This window comes from Chiloscyllium plagiosum, unplaced genomic scaffold (assembly GCF_037043375.1).
Source record: "Chiloscyllium plagiosum isolate Xiang-an unplaced genomic scaffold, Cpla_swu_hap1 HiC_scaffold_1, whole genome shotgun sequence".
Lineage (NCBI taxonomy): Eukaryota > Metazoa > Chordata > Chondrichthyes > Orectolobiformes > Hemiscylliidae > Chiloscyllium > Chiloscyllium plagiosum.
In genome coordinates, this window is record NW_028270139.1 from 39,466,654 (window position 1) to 39,490,458 (window position 23,805).

Here is a 23,805-nt window from a genome sequence, read left to right on the forward strand (position 1 = left end):
AGAGAGATTTCGGTATCCAGGTACATAGATCCTTGCAAGTTGCCACCCAGGTTGAAAGGGTCGTTAAGAAGGCATATGGTGTGTTAGCTTTTATTGGTCGGGATTGAGTTTCAGAACCATGAGGTGATGCTGCAGCTATACAAACCTCTGGTGCGGCTGCACTTGGAGTATAGCATACAATTCTGGTCACTGCATTATAGGAAGAATATGGAAGCTTTAGAAAGGGTTCAGAGGAGATTTACCAGTATATTGCCTGGTATGGTCTTACAAGGAAAGGCTGAGGGACTTGAAGATGTTTTCATTAGAGGGAAGATTGAGAGGTGACTTAATTGAGACATTTAACATAATCAGAGGGTTAGGCTGGACAATAGAGCCTTTTTCCTCAGATGGTGATGGCGAGCACGAGGCTTTAAATTGAGCGGTGATAGATATAGGACAGATGTCAGAGGTAGTTTTTTTTACTCAGTAGTAGGGGCGTGGAACGCACTGCTTGCAACAGTAGTAGACTCACCAACTTTAAGGGCATTTAAATGATCATTGGATAGGCTTATGGACGAGAATGGAATAGTGTAGGTTAGATAGGCTTCAGGTTGGTTCCACAGGTCGGTACAACATTGAGGGCCGAAGGGCCTGTACTGCACTGTAAGGTTCTATGTCCTACAGACAGGCCATTTCTGTCAGAGTTCACCCACATTTAAGCAAGGGGTCGAACTTTCAATTATATGAGAAACTTTAACTTTTACCAAAAGTGTAAAGTGGGTGAGACCAAATTGGCAGTTTCCGTTTCAACTTACATGCCTATTGACCATCTTTTGTGTGTGATAGTTATGCAGTCCCACATAACCATGGAGTTTGCTACAAGCCTTTGAAGCAAGAAAGCACACAATCACCTCTACTACCTGAGAAGACTAAAGAAATTCAGCATGTCCACAAGAACTCTTATCAATTTTTATTGATACACCATACAAAGCATACCTTCTGGATGCATCACAACATGGTTTGGCAATTCTCTTCCCAAGACAGCAAGAAACTACAGAGAGTTGTGAACATGGCCCAGTCCATCTCGCAAACGAGCCTTCCATCCATTGACTCCATCTATTTTTCCCGCTGACTTTGGAAAGCAACTAACATAACAAAGACCCTTCCCACCATGATTGTACTCTCTTCCACTTTTGTCCATCAGGCAGATATACAAATTTGCATACACACATGAATAGATTCAAGAACATCTTCTTCCCTCCTGTTATTAGACTTCTGAATGTACCTCTCAAATTTTAAACTTCATGTCTGTGCACCTTCTCTGCAGCTGTAACCTTGTAGTCCTTGCTCTGTTCCATTAGAAGGGCTTATGCCCGAAACGTCGATTCTCCTGTTCCCTGGATGCTGCCTGACCTGCTGCGCTTTTCCAGCAATACATTTTCAGCTCTGTTCCATTACCCTATGCACTTTGTATCGTACAATCTACCTATACAGCATGCAAAACAAAACCTTTCACTGTACCTAACGACAATGTGTATGACAATAATAAATTAAAGCACCGGTAGTTATTTGACCATGTGACAGTTTTTATAAGTAATGGTTGGGCATTGAGGGTGGTAGAAAGAGTGACTTTCAAATGCAGGCTATGCTTTTCTCTCCTGAATAATCATCCATCCTGTATAGTTTTCAGGTTGGTCTGTATATTGACAACCTGCATAGTCCACTCCTAAGGGGAGAATGACAATAAAGCAGTCATAGAGATGCACAGCATGGAAACAGACCCTTTGGTCCAACTCCTCCATGCCGATCAGATATCCTAACCTAATTTAGTCCCATTTGCCAGCACTTGGCCCATATCCCTCTAAACCCCTCCTACTCATACACATCCAGCTGTCTTTTAAATGTTGTAATTGTACCAGCCTCCACCACTTCGTGTGGCAGCTCATTCCATACACGCGCCACCCTCGGTGTAAAAGGTTCCTTTTAAATTTTATCCCTCTCACCCTAAACGGATGCCCTGTAGTTCTGGACTCCCCCACCACAGGGAAAAGATCTGGTCTATTTATCCTATCCATGCCCCTCATGATTTTACAAACCTCTATAAGGTCACCCCTCAGCCTCCGACTTTTCAGGGAAAACAGCCCCAGCCTATTCAGCCTCTCCCTATAGCTCAAATCCTCCAACACTGGCAACATCCTTATAAATCTTTTCTGAACCCTTTGAAGTTTCACAACATCCTTCCAATAAGAGAGAGACTAGAATTGCACACAGTTTTCTGAAATGGTCTAATCAATCAATGTCCAGTACAGCTGCAACCTGACCTCCCAACTCCTATACTCAATGCACTGACCAATAAAGGAAAGCACTATCCTATCTACCTGCGACTCGATTGTCAAGGAACTATGAACCTGCAGTCCAACAACACCCCCCAGGAACTTACCAATGAGTGTATAAGTGCTGCCTTGATTTGCCTTTCCAAAATGCAGCACCTTGCATTTATTTAAATTGTATCAGCCTCCACTACTTGCTCTGTGGATGGCACGGTAGCTGAGTGGTTAACACTGCTGTCTCACAGCACCAGGAACCCAGGCTTGATTCCCTCCTCGGTCTGTGTTGATTTCCTCCGGGTGCACCAGTTTCCTCCCACAGTCCAAAGATGTGCAGGCCAGGTGAATTGGCTATGCTAAATTGCCCATAGTGTTAGGTGCATTAGTCAGGGGTAAACATGGGTTGGGAGTGTGTCTGGGTGGGTTGCTCTTTGGAGAGTCTTGTGGATTTGTTGGGCCAAACAGCCTGTTTCCATACTGTAGGTAATCTAATCAAATAAACTCCATTGCCCGAGACTGGAATCAAACTCAGGTCCCTGGCGCTCTGAGGCAGCAGTGCTAACCACTGAGCCACCATGTTCCAAAATCTTTAGGCTTGTTTGGTAAGAAAACTGTTTGGTTTATTTCATCTTGCCTTCATTATTTTTGCTTAATAAATATCTGTTTTATTGTGAAAAGCAAATCCGTAATGTTGCATGCTTATGTTTCAATGACCACCCACTCTTTAACGACAACACTAAAAAATGTCCCAGAATTCAGTTGGGATCAGACTTGTCCAATAGTAACATCAGCTGGGAGCATAACAGTATTAACAGCAGTTCCTTTCATTATTTTAGATTTTCAGTTATTGCAGTTTGTTTTTCTTACTATATAATCTTTGAGTATACATATTTCTGTTGAAAAATTGTATCAATAATTTATATTTTCTCTATGGAATTCATAGGTGATTTACATGGAAATTTGGATGACTTATTTTTAATATTTTATAAGGTATGCCTGCATATTTTTGAAAGCCAATTGCCAGAATTGTTATATGGTGCTGAAACAATAGACATTTCTGTTACAATGTAGATTTATTTCTGTTTCCTAACCAGAACGGACTGCCATCACCAGAAAAGGTGTATGTCTTTAACGGAGACTATGTTGACAGAGGGAAACATTCCATTGAGATTCTGCTAATTCTGTTTGCATTTCAACTTGCTTATCCAAAAACAATCTATCTAAACAGAGGAAACCATGAAGATCATGTCATCAACTTAAGGTACATAACATAATTCATTTACCATCATTTTGATTCTCTCCAATGTTTCAACGTGCATGTGAAGTGATAATTGCCTAGACGAGAATTAGGTGGACATTAGTCAGAATTTTTGCTTGTAATCATTGCCTAATGACTATTTCTAGAAATATGCATGTAAAAAATTATATTAGACCTTAATGGGAACTCAGCTTTAACAGGTTTTGTCATTGTATAACTTGTCAACACAGATTATCAAAGTGTAAGTATGAATAGTAATGAGTATATTATCAGTAATAATGGGCAAGACATAGCAAAGTAACTAGCTATTGTTGAAATTCTACACAGCAAGAAGTCCACACCTTAAAACCAAGATGACTGTCAGCATCTCTTCAGACAATGTAGATCTTCTAAATGAATTTCTAACAGAAGTTGGAACACATCTTCAGAGATACAACAGCTGAAATAGGCATTACCAATTGGGATTAAGAAGCAGGGCATTAATTAGTACTCCAAGTCTGATCTGATCAATTAGATCACGGCTGATTTAAGACCTAACTCTAGTCAACCATCTTGGTTTCATATTTGTTGATCTAATTTTTATTATTAAACATCAATTACTAACCTCTTTTGTGGGAGTGAATTCAAAACTTCGACCACTCTTTGCTAATCTATTAACTTCCTCTTGAATGGTCTGGTTCAAATTTTAAAGAGCTGGATTTTACGTTCTCCTGTCGGCAGCTTTGAGGTGGGGCTGGTATGTGGTGGGGCATGTAAATTCCACTGGGTGGTCTTCCCACTGCCCACCCGGTTTGCAACGCTACATGGAGTGAGGGATGCCGTCATTGGGCTTATTGAGGCACTTCTGTCATCAATGTATGGGCAGTTAAAGAACCCTGATTGTATACCGGCCTTTGGTGGCGGAGGTTCATGCAGGACGCTCAGCTGCATTAGTTACTTGGGCTGATGTTGAGTAAGGATGGCACTCTCAAATCGCAGGCTCCACGGGCCCATGAGAAACTTGTTGCTGTCATTCTCTCATTCAGACACTAGAGGCTGGTCCCTCATACAGACACACGCATACATACACACCAGCAGTGGCCAGCACTCCCACTGACCAATTGATTTGGATTGAGATAGAAGTGAATCACAGGTCATAGAACAGTAGAGCACAGGAACATGTCTATGCTGACCATGATGCCATTCTAAACTAATCCTATCTGCCTGATCACAGTCTGTATCCCTTTATTCCCTACCTGTTCATGTCTCCATCTGAGTGCCTCTTAAACATTGCTATCCTCTCTACTTCTATCACCTTCCTCAGCAGCATGTTTCAGGAATCTATCACTCCTATGTAAAAAAAACTACCTTTAAAACAATTTCCCCCTCACCTTAAACCTATGCCCCCTAGTATTTCACATAGGTATCTTAAGAAAAAGATTCCAACTGTCCACCATATCCATGCCTCTCATAATTTGAGATACTTTTATCAGGTTGCCCCCTCAGCCTCCAATGCTCAAATGAAAACCATCCAAGTTTGATTCAACCTCTCCTTATAGCTAGTACACGCTAATCGGGGCATCATCCTGGGAAACCTTTATTGTACCCTTCCTAAGGCCTCCATATTCTTCCTATAGTGTTGGTATCAGAACTGTGCATACTACTCCAAAAGTGGCCTAACGAAACTTTTATACAGCTGCAACATGACCTGCCAACTTTTATGCTCAATGCCCTGACCGATGAAGGCAAACATGCCTTCTTTATCACCTTATCCACTTGTTTTGCCACTTTCAGGGAAGTATGGATTCGTATCCCTAAATCTCTCTGTATATCGATGCACCTAGGAGTCCTGCCATTTACTGTAAACTTTCCCCATGCATTTGACCTCCCAAAATGCATCACTTCTCACTTGTCAGATTAAATTCAATTTACCATTTTTCCTCTCAACTTTCCAACTGATCTATATCATGCTGTAAGCATTGAAAAGCTTCCTCAGTATTCACAATACCACCGGTATTTGTGTTGTCTGCAAACTTACCAAATCACTTATCAGACCACTTGCATTTTCAAAAAGTGTGGTGCTGGAAAAAACTCAGCTCTTCAGAATGAAGCTGGCTGTGCTTTTTCAGCACCATACCTTTTGACTCTAATCTCCAGCATCTGCAGTCCTCACTTTCTTGCACTTATATTTTCATTCAAATCATTTATATATTACAAACAACAGAAATCTCAGCATCAATCCTTGTGGTACACCACTGGTCACAGAACTCCTGTCAGAAAAGCATTCCTCCTCAGCTATTCTCTGCCTTCTATGACCAAACCAAATTTGTATCCAACTTACCATAGATCCTATGTGACTTAATCTTTCAGACCTGCCTACCATGACGGGCTTTGTCAAAGGCTTTAATAAAGCTAACTCAGACAACATCTACTGCTCTATCCTCATCAATCATCTTCGTCGCTTGCCCAAAAAACTCAATCAAATATGTGATCCAAGACATAAACCCATGTTGACTATCCCTAATTAGTTCATTCTTTTCCAAATGCAAGTCCTACCTTAAAGCAATTATTGCTGCTCTGAATTCCATAAATACAACCCTTATAAGTCCAAGCCCCTTTGCCCTAGTCTAGCCATCAGCAAAAAGAATTTCTTGTTATCTACCTTATGAGTTACATATCGACTATGCAGGTCCTTTCATGGGCTCAACATTCTCAGTCATTTAAAATGGACATAGAGTTCATTCATCAAACATGAGGACAACAATAGAAAAACTGTACATATCTTTTGCGATACAAGGACTCTTGGAAGTGTTGCTCACCGGTAATAGGCCATCATTTCCCAGGAGGGAATTTGTGTACTTTCTAGTCAAAAATGGGCCAAATGCTGGCAAACGGAACTACAGTAATTTAGGATATTAGGTGAGTTGGGCAAAAGGGTTTCCAAGCTGATCATCTCCATGATCCATCAATTGCTAAAATAAAACTTTCAAATCTACCCTTAACCTTCTAGGATCCAGATAATATGAACTTAGCTTATGGAATCATTTCTCATAATTTAAGCTGTTGAACCCTCATAATACTCAATACTGTTCTCCAACTCAGGCCAGTTGCCCTTTCCAAATATTGGTGTTCAGAACTGCACAATTGAGATGTGGTCTAACTAGGCCTTGGATATGAGACATTGCACTATTTACTTTATAACTTATTATTAGACATTTTAGATGACCAGATATTAAGTACAGGTAGAAGATCCTTAATCCGAACATCTAAAAACCACAAAGCTCCGAAATCCTAAGGTTTTTTTTGTGGAGTTTTTTTCTCATTAACAAGGTTGTTTGGCGAGCAAACAGTTAACCCAAGTCGACACCCACTTGATGTGTGTCACTCAGCTGCGATGTGAGGGGGCGTGGCCAAGCAGTGACCATCCTGTTCTTACTTAGAAGTCTGCTCCTCCGGTAAGACTTTTAAAAATTTCACATTAAACTGTCACTTATTCTGAAAACTGAAAACCGAAAAATTCCAAATTCCGGAAAACAGCTGGTCCTGAGCATTTCGGATAAAGTATCGTCTACCTGTAATACAAAAATATGCAGTAAAATAGCATATATTACAATAAACCATTCAACATTCCCATAATATAATTTTTCCAATATTAAGTTAAATTTTACCATTTCAGATATGGGTTCACAAAGGAAGTAATGCAGAAATATCAGGTAAACATTTGAATGACCACTTCTTTATTCTACAAGTTCTTGACAACGTAATGTTGGAATGTTTGAATATTTTCCATACACTAATGAATTTTTATGCTTGTCCTAGGTGCATGGCAGTAGAATACTGAAATTAATACAGAGTGTTTTCAGTTGGTTGCCATTAGCTACAATTATAGACGAAAAAGTATTGATTTTACATGGAGGTATTTCAGAAGCAACAGATTTGGATTTCCTGAGCAAGATTGACAGACACAAGGTATAAGTTGACCACTTAAGATAACAAAATATATGTCTGAATTATGAAACAAACTATTCTAATTACTTTTATTTTGCAAAGGAACCCTGGATATATTTTCTCTTGATTGCTTCTATTTTTATTTAAGCAGAATGGGACATGCAGAAGACTCTTAGCAATGCTAATTTATCTTTTTTTTATAATTTTCAAAAATCACTCTTCAATATTGATTGGATGAGTATGAAAACGCATCAAGGTCTAAAGTAACATGGGCTGGATCAAACAAATCAATTCATCCAATAAAAAAGGTCTGGCTTATCTTTTCAAAGACAAAGTGAAGGGTCAAAGTATTCCTTTATACATGATGACTACCCTTATAGTTTTTTTTAAATATAACTGGAACAGGGATTAAAGAGCAAATATTTCCATTTCTTGTGGAAACTCACTATATGGAAGGTTTGATCCAAACTCATTAAGTCTAGAGATCCCACTGGGCTTGTCTGGTGTACTGTGGTACAGGAATACCACTAACTGGCCTAAATAAAGAAGTGCCTTTCTTTGATCATGAAGTACCTTACTGCATGTTAGTAACTGGTTAGGAGTTAAATTGATAATGATAGGCATCATCACAGAGACTATGAGGAGGATTTGGATGTGGAACTCACTCCTTCAAGATCATGAGATTTTCTGCCCACAAGTCCATAATATCGTCATAATGTCAGGTTACAGTCTAACAGGTTTATTGGAAATCTCAAGCTTTTGGAGCGCTGCTCCTTTGTCCTCCTTCATACAACCTTCCTCCTTTGATCTAACCATACCTTAGAGTTCCCCTGTTAGCCATGGCTTGCTCACTTTCCATGCTCAGTATTTTTGCCTTAGAAGATTCTATGCTTGTTTGAAAATCAAGCATTGATTCTTTAAATACTAGCCATTGCCTATATCCTCGAATCTTCAAATGTATTTTCCTAACCGACTACAGTGAAAATTCCTCCTCATATTTTCATTATTACCCTGGTTTAGACTGAAGAGCCCAGTTTCAGATTAAACTGTATATCTTCCATTCTTATTGGAAATTTCCATCATGCTATGGTCCCTATTCTCTTACTGCCTTACACTTCTTTCTCTGAAGTTTAAGTTCAACCATTCGCCTTTTTAAAATTTATGTTTTCTCTTTACTTTTCTCCTTTTCTATTTCTTGCTACTTCATCTGCAGCTGACCTTTAACCAATGCAAGATGTGATCTGCTTGAGTTAGACTGCTCTTCCAATCCTAAATGTTGTGCTATTACCTCAACTACCTTTGTTTTCTTAATCCATGCTTTTAACTCGTAACTTCATTGTTGTTAATTCGTGCAAATCACTTCAGATAAATCTTCCCTTTCCAGAAAAGGTTTAACAACTGACAAATTTGTTTTACTTTTGAACATTGCCAGTAAAATTCACAGTGAAAATGTTAACCATCCTTGACCTCAATCGATCCCAGCACTCATATTTGTTCATGGATTTTTCTCGGAGAAAGTGAGGTCTGCAGATGCTGGAGATCAAAGTTGAAACTTTATTGCTGGAACAGCACAGCAGGTCAGGCAGCATCCAGGGAACAGGAGATTCGACGTTTCGGGCACAGGCCCTTCTTCAGGAAGGCCCTTATTCCTGAAGAAGGGCCTGTGCCCGAAACGTCGAATCTCCTGTTCCCTGGATGCTGCCTGACCTGCTGTGCTGTTCCAGCAATAAAGTTTCAACATGGATTTTTCTCCACAAGATCCCTAAAATATGTTGTGCACCAAGACAGGACCATTGAATTTATTGAAAGCTGGCTAAGAACCATTAGCTTTTATGTCTAAAGTAGAAAAAGTGTGAAATCTGGGAGACTTATTCAGAAATTAAAAGCACATTTCCACAATTTTGAACAAACAGTAAAAGACAGTTAGAACAATAAGACAGTACAGGCACAATTTACTTCTAATACCCAGATTAACGTGACTAGGATGGGTAACAGACTGTGATAAAACACCCCACAGTGCACAAATGGCAAAAGCTATCAAGACTGCCCCCATTAATTTTTCAGCAATTCCTAACGTCTCTCCCAAATGTTAATGTCATGGAGAATCACTAAGTCTCATTAAACCTCATAGACAAACACAATTCTTTACATTTGCCAATCTTGAAACTTCCTCGCAAGGGCCACTTCAAAACAGCCTGCATCAATAACTGCTCCTTTTACGGTCAGTCACCTTCCTTTTCTGGGTCACTGTTCCCCTGGCCTGCAGAAAATGTTCTCCTTCACAGGCAGAGCTCTGTCTTTTCACAAACAGCAAGTGTCACCAGTAAAACCCTTGGGTTTTTCTGAGTATTAATCATTTTCACTTATGTCAAGAAAATGCTGCTGGTGAAGCTTTCAAACTCCACTCTCCGCGGTAGTGAAGTATTAATACTCTCAGGCTTTATCTGAGCCCCTTACAGCTTCCCTCAGCACAACGCAAGCAACTTGCCTATTTTCTCACCTTCTGAGGATGGTTTCTGAGCACTGACCCCAAGATTTAACTGCCTGCTAATCTTAGAACTTCTTCCTGACATCTGACAACACAGAGCTACCAACCGCTCCAGTCTTCATTGCTATAAGCCCCTCTGCTATTTTGGGGTAGAACTTAATGTTGTCACCTCATAACTTATGCTAGTATCTGTTCCTTAAGTGTTACCACAGATCACTGGCTTGTTCAAGACAAGCAACTGATGCAAATAGAGGATTTCATCACAATATATTATACAAAAAGAAAAGAAAATCTTGCTTTTACCTTGCATGTTTCACAATGTCACGAAGGGTACCCCAGAGCACATTGCAGCCAAATACACACATTTGGAAAATGTGTCACTATTTGCAATGTAGAAATATAATAGAACAGTTAACATGCATTAATTTTTCATACAGTTATGGTTAAACTCATTTATCACTTTAAAAGCACAAAATCTGAATGCTGTAATTAAGTTGATTACTTGTACAGATTTATCAAAAACAGCTTGTGTTGAAGATGTTGAGGTTAATTGCTATAGCTAAGGAAACTGGTTATCCTTATTTAATACATTCTATGTTCATGCTTATTTTCCTATCTGTTTAAATGTGATTTGTAGCTGCTTTGTCAATATCATTAAACTGAACTGCTGCAAATGCAATGGGTGTGTCAGATATAAGACCTTCAAATCAATAGATAGAATGCAAATATACCACAAAGGTGTTTCTTTCTGAAAGAAAACTTATCTGTTTATGACAGTATGTTTCAGCCTTGAGGCCACACAAAAGGAAAAGGAATGAATGGAGCAAGCAAGTGTCAGATCAGAAACAATACTTCAATGGGGGTAATGAGCAATGTATGAACAAATCTGATCAAACTCCAAGGAAGAATTTGTTATCCGGCATCTTTAACCTTCATTCTCATACGTACAAGAATCAGAGGGGGCAGAGTTCTGGCACAACATGTGTAAAGGAAAAGGAAATCTCTCGAAGAGTAAGGTGTTCAGTTGAGGAGGAACTAGACAAATGTCGTAGAAAAGTGGGATTCAGTAACACGTATGAAGAATCTAAAACGTCACAGCCCATGTTAGATTCAGATACTCAAGAAATCCTTGACTTCGATAAGCATGAATGGAAACAGGTGTGTTGGCATAAAATTTTATATTTTGATTTATAAGGTATCAAATACAAAAGACTGATTTGTACGACACCGTGTTATTCCCTGTACATCTGAAGCAAATGAGACATTTCTTTACACATAGTATATGGAACACCTTGCCAAAATAGGTAACCAAGTCTCATACATGAGGCTAATTTAAAAGTTGCTTTAACTGGCAACATAATGCAACTGAATGTGATGGACTTCAGTGTTCTTCATCTAAACCTGTTTGTGTCTTTTTGAAGACGGAGCCCTGAAAATCCATCAAACTCTTCACAGGTACTGCCTGACCTGCTGAGCTTTTCCAGCAATGTATTTTTATTACAGATTTACAGCATCCGCAGGTCTTTTGGTTTACATTCAATTTTCATACCTATTACATCCAGTCTCTGTGGTATTTCCTCGTTGCTGAGCGCTGACTGGTTTAAATGACATTCAGAAAGTGATAAAGCATCAGTGCATGTGCAGAATTTTCTATTCGATACCACCCTACTCGAAACAGGATTGCTGAATCACCCCTGGGTCATAAGTGGCCTCTAGGATAGGCTCAGAGAGTTTGATGGGCCAAATGGCTTCTCCAGTTCTATGTTTCATCTCCTAATGTTTTCATTTTTAAAAAAAATATTGTTAATGGGACTTGGGCATTGCTAACAGTAATTGTTCCATTATAGATGCTCTACAAAGGGTGGCCTTCTCTTTGAACTATAAACATCTCTTTGAATTAGAACCATCTTTCTGTTCTCATAATAATGTCAGGGAATTCCAGAATATTAGTCCAATGAAAGGGACATCAATAAGTCAAATGGTTTAAGAATGTGGGACTGAAAAATGTATTTTTTTCTTTTGAGATTGTGGACATCTTGTGGAGTGACCCAATGCATCAGGAAGGTTGTATCCCAAACAAAGTCAGAGGAGGTGGATGCTACTTTGGACCTGATGTGACTGAAAAGATTCTACAGAAACACAAATTACAGCTCTTGATCAGGTCCCATCAGTGTAAACAGGAAGGCTACGAGTTCTGCCACAATGAAAAGGTAAAGATAAATCTCAAATGAAGCCTGTGAAATAGAAACAGTACAACAAAGACATTCGGTACTTACATTTTGTCTGGCAGTGGTCGTTTTACCTGCTTCACGTTAATACAATGTCTTGGTCACAGATCCAGTATAACTAACTGCCACAGAACTAAGTAACGACCGTTTCTACAGGTTATGAACAAATCTAATAGTAAGGATCAAAATCAGAAACTGCTGGAAACACTCAGCAGGTTTGGCAGCATCTATGGAGAAAAAGCAGAGTTAACATTTCGGGACCAGAGACACTTCTTAAGAACTGAAGTTAACTGTGCTGTCTCTCCACAGATGCTCCCAGACCTGCTGAGATAATCCAGCATTTTTTTAAAATTTTGTTTCTGGTTTCCAGCATCTGCAGTTCTTTAGCTTTCTGACAGTAAGGATAATTCCCAAACACTGGGATATTGAGGAGAATAAATCAGATCACACAACTTCAGACTACAGAGGACTACTTTATTCTGAATTTTAGGAAATTGACCCATTGTATGCAACTGAATAGTGCAACACAACAAAGAGAATGAAGGATCATATTTAATCAGATCATCTGTTATAGGAAGAAGAAACACTTACATTTATATAGCATTCTTCACATCTCTCAACTGCTCCAGTTGTGTTAAGAGCCACTGATTACTTTTTTCACTATTGTATTGATGGATATAATGAATAAACAAATATTTGATTTTAGCATTCATTACAATTGAGCACACACTCACAACATAAAACCAGTTACCTACACAGCTGTAATTACCAGTGCAAGAGAAATTACTTCCCCCAACCCCAAATATTACAACAAACATTAACTTGCATTGAAGGAATGGAAAAAAAATACTTGATCAGCACAGGCTTGGAGGGCCGAAGGGCCTGTTCCTGGGCTGTAAATTTTCTTTGTTCTTTGTACTTAGTGAAAATAGATGGCTGGTGGCTGGTCGATTAATTATGCCAACAAACACCATCCCAGAATACATACATTGAATAGGAGTTGATTACGCGATTTGATCCTTCAAGCCTGGCCTGACATTCAATATAATTATGTCTCATCTTCTACTTCAACCACACCTCCCTACACTATCATCTTATCTCTTGGCTCCTTAAAAATCTGTTGATCTCTATCCTGAACACACTCAACAAGATACTTTTCGGCACTACAGAAATCTAAAATGGTCCCCAATCCTTTGAGTTAAGACATTACTACTTATCAGATACCTAAATATTCTGAGTGTGACTCATAGTTCTAAAGTCACCAGCCAAGAGAAAAATCTTGCTCCAACAACCCTGTGAAGCCTCTTAAGAATTTTAGATGTTTCGATGAGCTCACCTTATTACCATATTATAAATGTCAGGGAATTTAGGCCTACTCAGCCCAATCTCTCCTTGTAGGAGAATCCCTGAATTACAGAAATCAGTCGAGTGAACCATCATTACACTACCCCCAAAGGCGAGTATGTCCTTCCTTAGGTGAGGAACCCAAAAATGTACAGAATATTCAAGGTGTGGTCTCAACACGGTAATACACAATTGCAGCAGCACTTTTTCAGGCCTGTCTCCAACCACTTTGTAATAATATTACTTGTCATCCCAATTGCTTTGCTGTACCTATGTGTTAAATTCCAATAAATCATGTCCAAGAACACACAGGTTCCCCCGAATACCAACTCTTCCCTGCTTCTTATCACTTCAAGGAATATTCAGCATTTCTATTTTTCATTCCAAAGTGACTCACTTCACACTTCCCCGCATTATATTCCATCTGCCGCAGTGTTTTTCATTCACTTATTTGGTCTATGCCTCTTTTCAGACTCTTCGCATCTTCACATCTTAATTTTTTTTATCTCACTTTATTGCATCAACAATCTTGGATACATTATATTTGGGTTCCTCATCAAAGTCATTGCTAGAGATTGTAAATAACTGAGTACTGAGCACAGATTCTTTGCAGTAGCCCACTAATTCTGGGCCACCAACCTGAAAGTACCCATTTGTTCCTACTTTGGTTTCAACTGTAACCAATTTTCAATCAGTGTTAATATATGACTCTCATTCATAAGCCCTGAGTGTATTTAATAATCTCTTTTGTAGTACCTCTGCAATTCTTTTTTCCAAAATCTGAATACACTTAATCCAGAGACTGACCCAATGTACCTTCCCAGCTACAACAAAGAGCTCTAGCAGATTTTCCAAATACAATTTTCCTTTCATAAATCCATTGCTTCATCATACGATTCATTAAGAGTACTGTTCCCACATCCTTAATAATGGATTCTAGCATTTCCTTACTGTTGATGCATATAATTGTGTTTACTTTCTCCCTCCCTAGAAAGAAATGGCTCAGTCAACTTTCTTCATTGTTGAAGTGGTGCTCGAATTGTCCAAAATTTGTCTCTATGGCAGGATTGCACATGAATATCCTTCATTACATTGTAATTATTTTTCTTACTAATAGGTCCTGACCATATTTTCTGCTTCTAATTATTATGAAATTGGCAGTAACAAAGGAGCTTATTTGAAACTTGGCCCTGACCTTGTTCCTCATTTTGTACAGTATCAAGTTAGCCAAAGTACTCGGAAACTAACCCTGAGACAAAGGTATGTAAACTCCTAGCAAATACATTCTCATATTAAATGTTAGAGGTACATCCAACAATACTTTGCAGCATCCACTTTTCTGTAGCCAAATGTAGCATATTTATTTTCATCACACTCTGGTAATAGGATAATCTGAGAAAAATGCACAAACTTAAAATAGAAAGTAAGCGTTTGTGGGGTGGGCCTGAAGGTAGAAATGGCAAATGATTTCTGAACAGAATTGTACATTTCTCTTTCCTCCCTTTTTATTTCCTTGATGAAGAAAGACACTCTCCATATCATGCTCGCAACTGAAACCTTTGCCTTAAAGCAGTAAGTAAGTAGGTGTTACCTTCTAACAGAGGTGAATTTTGAAGCAGTTTTGTTATTTTCAGTGAAGCTAAAGGGAACTTAAAGCTCCATTTAAGACTGCTGGTTATGCTACTCTGTATCTGTGTCCTGCTTTTTGTGGCCAGGAGAAATTTATCAGATAGGTGTGAGTGCAGTAACTTTATTGGAACAGCTTGGCGAGAGGAGTTTCTAGTTCTGCGATACAGGCCTTCAGCATTTGTCCACTCACTACCTGAAACTACCTAAAAATTGATACTAGGATCATCCACACAATGTGGGAACCAACCAAGAAAGGGAGACAATGGTGTAGTGACATCAGAGGAGCAGTAATTCAGAAGCTGTGGCCAATGACCTGGAGCTGAATTTGGATCTCACCAAGGTAGCTGGTGGACTTGGAATTTGATTGATTGAATCTGGAATTGAAAGCTGGTCTCAGCAATCAAAACTGGGAAGCAACCTTTGCTTGTTGTAAAAACGTTTGTAGTTCACTCATATCCTTTAGGGAAAAACATCTGCCATCTTTATCTGGTCTGGCTGCTATATTACTCCATTCCCAAAGCAATGTGGTTGATTCTCAATAGCCCATGGTGTGGTATGACTCTCAGCTCAAGGGGAGTGGGAGTGGCAGCACCACTCCATCCCATGAAAGAATAACTAGAAAACAAATTTACATCCTTAAACAGCCTCTGATCAGTTTCAAGGGAGTGGGTTACTCTTCTATTTACAGAATCCCCCAAATATTGAAATCAGGAAGACCTTCAACACCAATGAGGTTACCCTACATCACTCTCAATTGCCAGCCACCCATTTTTGAGGTGAGAAATAGGCAAATAGGATTTGAAAATCTAACCAGCATCTTTCTCAATATTGCATGCATCCTGAATTTGAAAGAACATAAGAGATATAACACATGTGCAGAAGAACACCTTTCTATTGTTGCTCTTTCATGCACACTGATCAACACACACATTCAATTTCTTAGCCTTAAACTAAACACTCAAAAGTTTTATTTTTAAAATAAGATGTTCTTAGATAGCTTTCCTTCAAATAATTAATGAATACTGTTAACACTTAAACAGCTAACTGGAAGAAGAGATGGCTCCAGAAACATTTGCATGATCAAAGATGGCTGAGCCTGTTAACTTGAGTGCAAAAGTATGGCCGAAACATTTTCAACCACCTTTGGCAAAAAAAAGTATCGAATGAATGATGCATTTCTGCCTCTTCGTGACATCCTCACCTCCACAAAGACTAACCCTTCTCCAACCAATTCAGTACACTCCACATGACATCAAAAACAACTGGGCACTGGATTCAGTAAGGTTATAGGCCCTGATGACATCCTGGTTATAGTACGGAAGACGTGTATTACTGAAGGGAGCACACCCCTAACCAAGTTATTCTCATACAGTTACGATGTTGCATCTGCTCAACAACATGGAAAATTACCCAGGTATACCCTGTTCACAAAAAGCTGGAAAATGCAATCAGGCTAATTATGCCCGCTTCTCTCCCCACCACCTCCACCCACCACACCCCACCACCCCTCCCCCGGCCAATTGAGTTTACCAATCAAAGTGATGGAAAGTATCACTAACAGTATTTACTCAGCAAAAACCAATTCACCAATGCTTCAATTGGGTTCCAACAGGAATCTTTGTCACCAGATCTCATTACAGACTTGATCCCAAAATACACAAAAGAAGTGAATGTCAGAAATGACATGGGTTTGACTGCTCTTAACATTAAGGTCTTTTGGAATCTGGGAAAAACTGAAGTCAGTGAAAAAGCTCTCTGTTGGTTGGAGTCATACCTAACACAAAGAAAGATGGTTGTGCTAACTGGAAGTCAGTCACCTAAATCTGAGGACATCACTGCTCCTCAGCATAATGTACTAAATTATGCATCTTTAGTTGCTTTGTCAATGTCCTTCCCTATATCATAAGATCAGACATTCATAGATGACCGCTTTATGTTCAGTTTCATTCATAATTCCTCAGAAACTGAAGCAGTCCATGCTCATTTACAACAAGACCTGGACAACATTCAGGCTTGTGCTGAAAAGTGGCAAGTAACATTTATGCAAGGTAACGACCATCTCCAAGTAAAGAGAATCTAACCATCTCCACTTGATTTTCAATGGCATTACCATCAGCCAGATAAACAACGTGCCGTAAGAGCAGGCCAGTGGCTCAGTATATTCTGGTCAATAGCTCACCTTCTGCTATACCAAACCTTTCCATTATCTACAACACACAAATTGAGTGAGATGGAATTCTCTCCACATTTTGCCCAGGTAAGTGCAGTTCCAACAACACTCAATAAGCTCAACAATATCCATGACAACGGATTGCAATTGATTGGTATAAATTCATAAGATTAAACCATTCTTATCAGACTTCTAATTTATATCGACTTATAACTGTATTTAACTTAGTAAAACATTATTTGATGTGCAAACACATTCTAATCAGAAACTCTCTTTATGCAGAGTGAGTAGAGTTGAGAGATCAGCATTAGGAGCTCTGCGGAAGAAGATTTTTGCTCATAAATCAGACCTCATCAGTGCATTTGAGCATTATGATAAGAATAAAACAGGTAGGGTTACAAAGTTCAGTTGTAAATAGATAGTGATTTATTTCACATAACTTGATTGGTGATTAGATTGGTGACAAAGCTGAATGATGGTCCAACCCTTCCTCTTTGGTAACTAACTCCAAGCATGCAACAGAATTCTAGAAATTGTTGAAGAACATTAACATTTACTAAGTATCATATTGCATCACCAAGATCTGCCAAAGATGCAAGAGCAGTTTTTTCTTCTGCAGTTTTAAGGACTTGATTCTAAATCAGATATTTTACACAGTGAATTTAAATTATTCGACAAGCAAGAATGTTGTGTCTCTTAAAAGTTGATCCAGATTTCAAACTATTTCAGTCTAATATACTAAACAAGTTCATTCAAAAATATGATGTCTACCTCAAGCAAACATGAATGTAATCATTTAACACCAAGCCACTCAGAGCTAGATGCTGAGAGAATAAAAACTGTCTACAGAGTGAATGCTGTACTGTGCAACAGTTAATCAATTTTTCTTTCTGCTGTTAAAAATCACACAACATCAGGTTATAGTCCAACAGGTTTAATTTGAAGCACACTAGCTTTCGGAGCGTTGCTCCTTCATCAGGTGGTAGTGGAGGGCTCAATCCTAACACACACAGAATTTATAGCAAAACTTTAGTGTGATGTAACTTTCAAACTGTGAATATAGAAATGATCATTGGAGAGGTCCCTTAAGACATCAGCTACCATATTCAATCCCCCAAATTTAAGATAATAACATCTGTTCAATGTACCAATATTTACTTTTGGTAAAGTAAACTGATGCTAATTGTTATTGTCTTACAATAATACATAGGTAAAATATCACTGAATGACTGGGCAGGTGCCTTGGAGGCAACTTTAGCTTTGGGACTGCCATGGCGTGTTTTGCGATCGCAACTTGTGCCCAGTGCTCCGAATGGACTTCTGAATTTTTACTTATGGTTCGATGATCTTGCCAAAGAGAAACCCATTGCACAGGTAAGAGATGGGTTTCGCAACAGACTGTAAGAATGCAACACTAATTACCTAGAAAAAGAACAAAATTTACATACTTGCATGGCTTTATATTGTCTGTTTGGGTATTTAAAAACTTTGCATAAGATGAACTACTTTGAACCATATAAGTGCCTATTTATAAATATGCCTTCCAATCTCCATCCCCCACCAAACCCCACACAGACAGTTGCCCAAGGCTGAAATCGAACCCAGGTCCCTGCCACTGTGGGGCAGCAGTGCTAACCACTGATCCACCGTAATGCCCCCTTGACTGCTTGGAATCATACTTAACGCACTGTAGTTGTTGGGAGGCCAGTCACCTCAGCTCCAGGATATCTCAGAGTTCCTCAGGGTGGTGTCCTAGGCTCAACTACCTTCAGCTGCTTCATAAATGACCTTCCCATAAGGTCAGAAGCACCGATGATTGCACAATGTTCAGCATCAGCCACAACTCCTCAGATACTGAAGCAGCTCATGTTCAAATGCAACAAGATCTGGACAATACCCAGGCTCAGGCTGACAAGTGGCATGTAACATTCATTCCATAAATAGGAAAACATTGAAGTCCAATAGGGTTCTGGAGTGAGCCCAGTGTGGACCTCAAGCGGGCTGAGCAATGCTACACTTTCAGATGTATTCAGGATGAATTAAATAATAGGATATTAGAAAGGATAACTTTAAACATGCTGATAAGAAAGGAGAATGAAGTGGGCAGAGTGAGAATTCCAGAGCTTGGAACTTGATGACTTCAGGCCATTTATTAAAGGGAGCATGCGATGCAGAGCAGGTCAGACTTGGAGTATGAGTTTTTTTCGAGGGATGCAGGGGTTACAGAATTCAAAGGATTAGGCCATCAAAGGGCTTGAAAACAAAGATGAGAATTTAAAATTACAAGTCCTGGAGGACTAGGAACCAATATCAGTTACCAAGCACAATGGCCATGAGTAAGTCCTGATGAGCATTAGGATATGATTAGCAGAGTTTTGCACATGCTGATATTTCTGGAATATAGAACACATCCAGGAAAGCTTTGGAATTGCAAAGTCTAGAGATGACAACAGTTTGGATGAGGAATTTAGCTGTAGATGGGCAATGTCATGGAATTGAAATAGAGACTGTTTGTGGTGAAGGTACAGTCCAGGTCAGGGTGAATTAGTACATCAGGGTTGCAAACAACTGACCTCAAACTAAAGCCAGAGAGGTAATTACTGGTGATGACAGCAAGTTCGTGGTAGGGCCAAAAGACAGTCACTATAGTTTCACCACCAATATTTTGCACTCATCCAGGACCAGAGCTAGACAAGTTAGAATCGTACATGGAAACAGACCCTTCAGTCCAACTCATCCACGCTGATTAGATATCCCAATCTTACCTAGTCCCATTTGCCAGCCTTTGGCCATATTCCTCTAAACCCTTCCTATTCATATACCCATCCAGATGCCTTGTAAATGTTGTAATTGTACCTACCTCCACCATTTCCTCTGGCAACTCATTCCATACACATATCACCGTGTGTGTGAAAATGTTACCTCTCAGGTCCTTTTTAAATCTCCCCCCTCACCTTAAACCTATGCATTCTAGTTTTGGACTCCTGAACCCCGGGGGAAAAAAACCTTGGCTATTCACCCTATCCATGCTCAACACAGCATTCCAGTTACAAAATCTGTGCATGTGCTGCTTTATTTTGGATTACATATTACATTCTACCTAGAATATTTCACTGCTATTTAACCTGAAAACAGCACTTTAAAGATATGTGTGTATAGGAGGCTTTGTTACTGTTGATGTGGGTAGGACAGGGGAACAAAAAAACTAATTGATAATAAGTCTGTACAGAAAACTACTCACATGCATAGGGAGTTTGATACCTGTATCAAAATTCAATCTGCCAGACAGATGTGATCAGTTTTAAAAAACACGTCCATCTTGTCACAGAGACTAATCCATCTGGCAGTTTTGTTTAAAAATTAAAATGCACATTTCTCCTTTGCAGTATGTCCAACCTAGTTTGCTGGAAATGCTTTACAGAAGCAGGTCTGACCTGGAAACCATTTTCAGAATTATTGACAGTGACAACTCTGGTAAGTGCCTATATATAAATATGCCTTCCAATCTCCATCCCCCACCAAACCCCACACAGACAGTTGCCCAAGGCTGAAATTGAACCCAGGTCCCTGCCACCGTGGGGCAGCAGTGCTAACCACTGATCCACCGTAATGCCCCCTTGACTACTTGGAATCATACTTAACACACTGTAGTTGTTGGGAGACCAGTCACCTCAGCTCCAGGACATCTCAGAGTTCCTCAGGGTGGTGTCCTAGGCTCAACTACCTTCAGCTGCTTCATAAATGACCTTCCCATAAGGTCAGAAGCACCGATGATTGCACAATGTTCAGCATCAGCCACAACTCCTCAGATACTGAAGCAGCTCATGTTCAAATGCAACAAGATCTGGACAATACCCAGGCTCAGGCTGACAAGTGGCATGTAACATTCATTCCATAATAATGCCAGGCAATGACCATCATCAGTAAGACGATCTAAACACTGCCTTTAACATTCAATGGTGTTACCATCACTGGATCCCCCACTATCAACATCCTGAGGGTTACCATTCATGAGAAACTGAACTGGTTTAGCCACATAAATATTGTGGCTACAAGAGAGGGCCAGAGGCTATGAATACTGCAGCCAGTAACTCATCTGCTGACTCCCCAAAACCTATTCACCATCTAAAAGGCACAAGTCACTTGCTCAGGTGAGTGCAGTTCCAACATCACTCCAGAAGTCTGACACAATTTGGACAAAGCAGCCCATTTGACTGGCACCAGATCCAAAATATCCACTACCCCTCCAACAACACTCAGTAGCAGCTGCAGCACAGCAGAAGTTCACTAAGGTTCCTTAGACAGCAGCTTCCATTGACAAGGGCAGCAAGTACATAAGAACATAACTGTCTCCAAGTTAGTCACCAACCTGACTTGGAAATATATCACCATTCCTTCACTGTTGCCCATTCAAAATCCTGGAATTCCCTCCCTAATGGCATTCTGGATTTACCTGTAGCACAGACTGTAGCACTTCAAAAAGGCATCTCATCATACTTTCTCAAAGGTAACGAGAAACAGGTAATAAATGCTGACTCAGCCAGCACACATGTGCCATGAGAGAATTTTTTAAAAATTTGCACAATGTTTATTGTGGATATTGCTAGCAAGGCCATTAATAGCCCACGCTGAATAGTCCTTGACGAGGTGAGTCTCTTTCTGGAACTGCTGATCATCATCTGGTGCAAGTACACAGGGCTGCAAGGGGGTTCCAGGATTTTGACACAGTTAAGATTATTTACAAGTCAGGATGATGTGTGACTTGAAGAACTTCTTGCAGGTAGTGATGTACCCATGCATCTGCCGTCCTTGTCCTTCTAAGTAGATTGAACAACACTTCAGAAAAACTGGAAACTAAATAGTTAAAATAATTTATTGCTGGACAAATGATCGGTATGTGAAACTGAACAACCTGGCAACCAAACCCAGAATAGGTGACAGCTATTTGCTGGGTCATTTCTCAGGGCAAAGCTAACCTGCCTGCTATAAAACATAAACAAAGCTTGGTAGTTAACGGTCACTCATCATTAACTGATGCATTCTCCATCATAACACCAATTGACTTGTAAACCAATTAGCATCCTGTTCTCATACAGCATATTTTATATATATGTGTATTAGAAGTATATATTTTTACCTTTCTCTTCACATTTCTCATGGACTGCTCAGACAAGTACAAGACAAAATGCTTTTTTACAGTAATCATTTAGAAATTGTACTTATTGCTTTCTATCCCGGAAGCAAAGTAAACTGTCCATTTTCATGTCTATGGCAGGTCTGATAACGTTCGAGGAATTGCAAAAAGCTTGTAAACTCCTCAGTTCTCACCTTAACATTGATGTTAGTGATAAAGCCATTGGTGACCTGGCTCGCAGTATGGACTTCAACAAGGATGGAAGTATAGACATTAACGAGTTCCTTGAGGCTTTCCGTCTGGTTGACAGCTCAAGTTACTAAGCTGGAGAAGCTAATTTGCTGCTAATTTCCCCTTGGGTTTGGTGAATTAAGCAAGGAATTAAAAAGGAAGATGTCAAGTTGATATGATATAAAACAGGATTGTTAGAAAAGAAAGCATGCTTTGTTTAATTTTAAAATGGTCATTTCTGGATTAAAATGGCCACTGCAGATGATTTGCAAGTTGGCTACAGCTCTGGAAACTTCCAGCAGTAATTACAAGGACAAAGCAAAACCAATCATCTTGGTGCAACTTCTCAACTAGAAATTGCATGGACAGTGAAACACAGCAGTAGACATGCTGCCTACTGAACTTGAACTGATAGTAATGGAGATGTATCATGCTCATCATTGCTAAGCTGGTGGCAGTGGTTACCATTTAACTCAAATGGTCAATGGATTTTGATAGATAAACACTAACTTGTCTTAAATGACAAAACAATGGACAATGTCACATGACCAAATCACATCTGCCTTTTTGAACAGTTTTAATTTCTGAACCCTTGACAATCTGCTTTAACATCAGAACAGTGAACAGCACTCAGGGCCAACAGCTAAGCCTGCCTCAAAAACAAGTCTCAATGAAACTTTGTTCTGGAAAGAATCTTGTATTCACCAAAAATAAACTACATTCCAACCAATAAGAATCATTTTGCTGTGTCAATAAATTCTGCAACTCTTGTGGTTCACCCATCTTGATTCACCTCAACTTTACTTCTTTGAGTAAAGGAACTCTAATTGACCTTTGAATCGCATGAATTAAGTGTCCTCACTGTTGGTTTTAATATTACAGCTGCAAAACTCTTCTTTCCTGTTGCTTGTGTGTGTTCATAAGTGCATATATGAGAGAGAATGCCAAAGATCACAGCAGGTTTAAAACTATTTAAGCATGACACATACAATTCTTTAAATGTGAGTGTTTACTGCCAAGATACCTTTTCAAAAATTGACAAGTGGGCTGGAAAACAGACTATATTTGAAGTTAAACCACTCTGCTAAAG

At 39.4% G+C, this 23,805-nt stretch overlaps 1 protein-coding gene across 2 annotated transcripts in view; it reads left to right on the forward strand.

Annotated features, from left to right (window-relative positions):
- The window catches only part of LOC122552750 (serine/threonine-protein phosphatase with EF-hands 2-like), a 60,129-nt gene extending 36,678 nt beyond the window's left edge, over positions 1–23,451 (forward strand). For both annotated transcript variants that reach the window (XM_043695670.2, XM_087986001.1), the window contains exons 8-18: positions 3,250–3,296; positions 3,401–3,567; positions 7,220–7,256; positions 7,363–7,512; positions 10,757–11,137; positions 12,004–12,189; positions 14,669–14,811; positions 17,633–17,739; positions 18,561–18,724; positions 20,737–20,824; positions 22,626–23,451. In XM_043695670.2, coding sequence (XP_043551605.2) covers positions 3,250–3,296; positions 3,401–3,567; positions 7,220–7,256; positions 7,363–7,512; positions 10,757–11,137; positions 12,004–12,189; positions 14,669–14,811; positions 17,633–17,739; positions 18,561–18,724; positions 20,737–20,824; positions 22,626–22,807 — 1,652 coding nt within the window. In that variant the 3' untranslated portion in view covers positions 22,808–23,451. The remainder of the gene's footprint in view (positions 1–3,249; positions 3,297–3,400; positions 3,568–7,219; positions 7,257–7,362; positions 7,513–10,756; positions 11,138–12,003; positions 12,190–14,668; positions 14,812–17,632; positions 17,740–18,560; positions 18,725–20,736; positions 20,825–22,625) is intronic.
- The last annotated feature ends 354 nt before the right edge of the window (positions 23,452–23,805 follow it).